The sequence below is a fragment of the Sinocyclocheilus rhinocerous genome, unplaced genomic scaffold (assembly GCF_001515625.1).
Source record: "Sinocyclocheilus rhinocerous isolate Xijiao unplaced genomic scaffold, SAMN03320098_v1.1 scaffold1493, whole genome shotgun sequence".
In the NCBI taxonomy this organism is placed as follows: Eukaryota; Metazoa; Chordata; class Actinopteri; order Cypriniformes; family Cyprinidae; genus Sinocyclocheilus; species Sinocyclocheilus rhinocerous.
Genome location: NW_015640467.1, coordinates 761,064 through 766,374, shown reverse-complemented (window position 1 = coordinate 766,374; position 5,311 = coordinate 761,064). Strand labels below are relative to the sequence as shown.

General features: G+C 34.1%; 2 protein-coding genes across 2 annotated transcripts in view; both read left to right on the top strand.

Annotated features, from left to right (window-relative positions):
* The window catches only part of LOC107753047 (solute carrier family 12 member 7-like), a 59,973-nt gene extending 57,394 nt beyond the window's left edge, over positions 1-2,579 (top strand). Inside the window, 4 exon segments of the mRNA XM_016569150.1 lie at positions 302-470; positions 1,612-1,807; positions 1,905-2,071; positions 2,147-2,579. Of these exon segments, the coding sequence (XP_016424636.1) occupies positions 302-470; positions 1,612-1,807; positions 1,905-2,071; positions 2,147-2,380 (766 nt within the window). The 3' untranslated portion in view covers positions 2,381-2,579.
* Positions 2,580-3,821: 1,242 nt separating this feature from the next.
* The window catches only part of LOC107753073 (solute carrier family 12 member 5-like), a gene marked incomplete at its 5' end in the record, with an annotated part of 4,470 nt that continues 2,980 nt past the window's right edge, over positions 3,822-5,311 (top strand). Inside the window, 2 exons of the mRNA XM_016569175.1 lie at positions 3,822-4,021; positions 4,969-4,983. Of these exons, the coding sequence (XP_016424661.1) occupies positions 3,822-4,021; positions 4,969-4,983 (215 nt within the window). The remainder of the gene's footprint in view (positions 4,022-4,968; positions 4,984-5,311) is intronic.

Genomic DNA, 5,311 nt, shown 5'->3' with positions numbered 1-5,311 from the left:
AAAAAAATCAAAATATTGAGAAAATCGCCTTTAAAGTTGTCCAAATGAGAAGTCCTTAGCAATGCATATTACTAATCAAAAATTAAGTTTTGATATATTTACGGTAGGACATTTACAAAATATCTTCATGGAACATGATCTTTACTCAATATCCTAATCATTTTTGGCATAAAATAAAAATCTATCATTTTGACCTATACGATGTATTTTTGGCTATTGCTACAAATATACCCCAGCGACTTAAGACTGCTTTTGTGCTCCAGGGTCACATATCTATGTACTCTGTTTGTGTGCTGTCCAGGCCTCAGCTGCTGGTGCTGCTCAATCTGGACTCTGAGCTGTCGGTGAAACACCCTCGTCTCCTGTCCTTCACCACGCAGCTGAAAGCAGGCAAAGGTCTGACCATCGTGGGCTCGGTGCTGGAGGGCACGTACCTCACCAGAGAGAGCGACGGCAAAAGAGCAGAACAGGCATGAACATGACACAGACATCCACAAACATGAGGGATTCCTCAAATAAAGGACTTTTACTGCTTGAAAACGTGATCTTTTAGGTGAAAAATTACATTAGCCTCACACTTGGACAGCAGATTTTGGAACAGCAATTATTTAGTAAATTAAAAATTATTTCATGGAAAATATCCCTGATTTAATTTTTTTAAAATAGGTTCTGAGTATAGAATACATTTAACATTTTAGCACTCATAAAAATGAGTAATTAAAAAGACTGATGATTATTATCTACTTATTATTATTATAATGATTTATTGTTGCTTCATAATATTTTTATTATTTATGGTTTTTATTTTTGTTGTTGTTAGTTTATTTAACACATATAATAATTTAATTTATTTATATAATTTATATAATTTTAAAACATGTTTTAAAACATCTTCTCTTTAATACTAATAACTGATTGTTTTTGTGAAGGTATTTCTGCAAAAGGGGACAAAAAGATTAATCTCTAATTGATGAATCACACTTTTCATAAATTTATAATGCATTTATTTATAGATTCTGAGTAGAGAAATTCTGGCCAGTTTAACTTTTCTGCACTCTTAAAAACAAGAAAGAATTAGTTTAAAGAGACAACAATAAGTTTAAAGTGATTATCTATGTAATTTTTATAATTTATTATTTTGCATATTACTGAATTATATTATTATTTTTTATTGTTTTTTGTTATTAATTTAATACATTAATATATTTTTGTTTATATTAACTTTAATAAGAGTTTACTAAGGGTCACAATAATAAGAGTTTAAATCTCTTATAGCTTGAATCACAGATTGTTTTTTGTAAACATATTTGGTCTTTAAAATCATCCAAGGGGAAAAAAGTTCCACTAAAAGAAGAATCACTCTTATGTAAAGCGATTACGGACTGATTTGCAGCATACACAGTACAAACAGTCAATGACAAAATGTCAAGGCAGTTTCTGTCCTCAGATAAACTGTGTGAACAGAGTGAAGCACAGCAGGATCTCATACTGACACCTAGCGGCCGCAGAGAGAACCGATCATTCCAAACTCCACTTTATGAAGGCTTAATGTTAGAAAAATGGCAGATATGAGGCATTTTGTTCACATAAAGATTTTATTTACCACTGTAGAGCATCAAATCAGCCATGGCGGCAGAGAAGACGAAGGGTTTCTGTCATGTTGTGGTGTCGTCAAACCTGCGCGACGGCTTCTCTCACCTCATCCAGTCAGCGGGACTCGGAGGAATGAAGCACAACTCTGTTCTGATGGCTTGGCCCGCGAGCTGGAGACAATCCAACGACCCGCAGTCCTGGAAGAACTTCATAGGTTTGAGTCTGACTTTATATCTGAACCGTGCTGCCGTGACTCATTTAAAGAGAAAGAAACCTCGACAAACGTAAAGATACGATCTGTTCTTCCACAGAAACCGTCCGAGAGACCACTGCCGCCCATCAGGCCCTGCTGGTGGCCAAGAACGTGGACAGTTTCCCTCACCAGGAGCGTCTCGCTGAAGGAACCATCGACGTGTGGTGGATCGTTCATGACGGCGGCTTGTTGATGCTCCTGCCGTTCTTACTGCAGCAGCACAAGGTACGGCCCTTTAAATCACAACTTTAAATGAGGTTAGAGGAACGTCCCTAATGTGTGTTTTCATGCTCTTCTCAGGTGTGGAGGAAGTGCAAGATGCGCATTTTCACAGTGGCTCAGTTGGATGACAACAGCATCCAGATGAAGAAAGACCTGCAGATGTTCCTCTACCACCTCCGTCTGAATGCTGAGGTGGAGGTCGTGGAAATGGTGAGGAGATGCTTCTTCTTGACATAACGATCTAAAGTTGGTTTTGTTGTGCTGCAGGACTGCATGATTTTTGCCTGGATTACAGAGCCAGAAGACGAGTAGATCATCGCTCACGTCCTTTATGCTGATTTATGTGTTCATAGCATTAGTGTTAGCTCCGCCCTTCAGAAACCTCTTCCCATCATGCATGTGTCATGCATGATCAGTGATATCATCATGTCATGCACCACCATCTTTCAGCACTTGTGACCCCACGTGAATGTGAATGCCCCCCTTTCCTTTCATTCCCTCATGTTTCTCTGAATTTAGTTTTACCTGTAAATAATAATAAATAATGAATACTTTATTTGCAATTTTTATTTATTTATTTTAGATTTATTTCCATTTTTTGATTCCATCATGTCTCTAAATAAATATATAAATGATAAATAAATTATTTATTTATTTTAACATATTATTTTTATTTATTTATGTTTCTCTATATTTAGTTAAAAAAAATATTTAAATAAATAACTTTTATTTTTATTTTTTCCCTTTCATTCCCTCATGTTTCTTTGTATTTAGTTTTAACTATAAATAATAATAAATAATGAATACTTTATTTGATGTGTCATGCATGATCAGTGATATCATCATGTCATGCACCACCATCTTTCAGCACTTGTGACCCCACGTGAATGTGAATGCCCCCCTTTCCTTTCATTCCCTCATGTTTCTCTGAATTTAGTTTTACCTGTAAATAATAATAAATAATGAATACTTTATTTGCAATTTTTTTTATTGATTTATTTTATATTTATTTCTATTTATCCTTTCATTCCATCATGTTTCTAAATAAATATATAAAAGATAAATAAGTACTTTGTTTATTTATTTATTTTATATTTATTAGGATTTTTCATATTTTTTCTCCTTTCATTTCTCTCATGTTTCTCTATATTTAGTTTTAAAAATAAATAATTAAATGTGTTTATTTATTTTAATTTATTTTATTTTATATTTATAAATTTATTTTTATATTTTTTTCTCCTTTCATTCCCTCGTGTTCATCTATATTTAGTTTTAAAAATAAATAATTAAATAAACTGTTGATTTATTTATTTATTTATTTTTATGTTTTTCATTACATTTCCTTGTGTTTCTCTGCTTATATTTTCTTACTATAAATAAGTTTTTATTTATTTATCTTTTTTTATTTATTTATTGCAATTCTTACATTACTTGTTTTTATGAATGGTTTATACTGCATGTCAGCATATTACAGACTAATATAGCTGCATGTATGCAGTTTGCATAGCAGACAAACTAAAACATTAATCTGACATACTCTGCTTGAATATAGATCTCAGTGCGCACAGAAATTATATTTAATGACATTAATTTATCATTGTAAACATTATTACACTACATTAAAGGCCTTTTGTGCTCTTAACTGTATGTGAAAAACATTTAAATATCTTTGATATAGATGCATTTGATAATTTAAGAAGCAGTTTGTAGACAAATATAAAATTAAAATAAGTCATTGTTTTTACGAATTTAATGTGTGATCGTGATAACGCCACAGGCTCAGCTGATCCACGACAGAAACACGGCGTCTCACGCGGCTCTAAGCGACAAGACGGACGCCACGCCGGAGCGAGTCCACATGACCTGGACCAAAGACAAGTTCTGCACCGAACGAAACCGCAACCGAGAGCCCAACGCAAGCGTGGCTGTGCGAGACCTGTTCAACATGAAACCGTAAGTCACCTGAACACACACTGACTCTGTAACGTTTGCTGCTTTGTGGTTTTACTGCTTCAAGCGCTCACGGTCACAGTTTGACTGGGTTGCATGTTCAAACACGAGCCCAGAGCCTGCTGCTGTTTCAGGACACGGTCTGCATGGTTTGTGCTGTCGTCACATCTGCATGACCACAGTGTGTCATCATGTGTAACGCTCACGCGTCCACCATGTGTCTCTTCATAGATTCATATCTGGCCAGGAGTTTTTGGTCTTTATATAATACCGGTATGTGACCCTGGACCACAAAACCAGTCATAAGGGTCAATTTTTCAGAAACTGAGATGTATACATCATCTGAAAACTGAATAAATAAGCTTTCCATTGATGTATGGTTTGTTAGGATAGGACAATATTTGGACGAGATACAACTATTTGAAAATCTGGAATCTGAGCGTGCAAAAAAATCTAAATACTGAGAAAATCTTTAAAGTTGTCCAAATGAAGTTCTTAGCAATGCATATTACTAATCAAAAATTAAGTTTGGATATATTTACGGTAGGACATTTACAAAATATCTTCATGGAACATGATCTTTACTTAATATCCTAATGATTTTTGGCATAAAAGAAAAATCAATAATTTTGACCCATACAATGTATTTTTGGCTATTGCTACAAATATACCCCAGCGACTTAACACTGCTTTTGTGCTGCAGGGTCACATATGATCTAAAGGTTAATGTAAGTCTATCCTGAACGTCATTTTGTCAAGATTCTCTTTTCCTATTATTTATTTCAGAAGAATCATCTCAAATAACATGCTGGACAAACAAACACTATAATATGAAAAGCTGTCACCAATATAGACGCTATTGCTCAGAGAGATTTCTGTGATGGTTTTCATCTCTCAGTGTGGGTGTTTAAGCCTGTCTCTGTTGTTCTGTCCTGTTTTCCTCCTTCTAGCGAATGGGAGAGTCTGTAAGTCACATTTCTCTGTACTGTAGCTGTCTGTCTGTCTGTCTGTAGGTGTATATTAGCCGTCCCATCACAAACCCTGCAGCACACTGGATTATTCAAGCATATACGTGTTTATATGAGCTTCAACGTGTGTGTGTGTGAGTGTGTGTGAGAGAGCGAGAGAGAGTGTGTGTGTTTACTATTAAAAAAAAAACTAATTATTATATTTTATTATAAAAATGTATTTTATTATTATAAAATAAGTTTAATATTATTACAAAATGACAAGCATGGTTATTATTATAGAAATTGTATTATTAAAAATATTATTATAAAATAATGTATTATT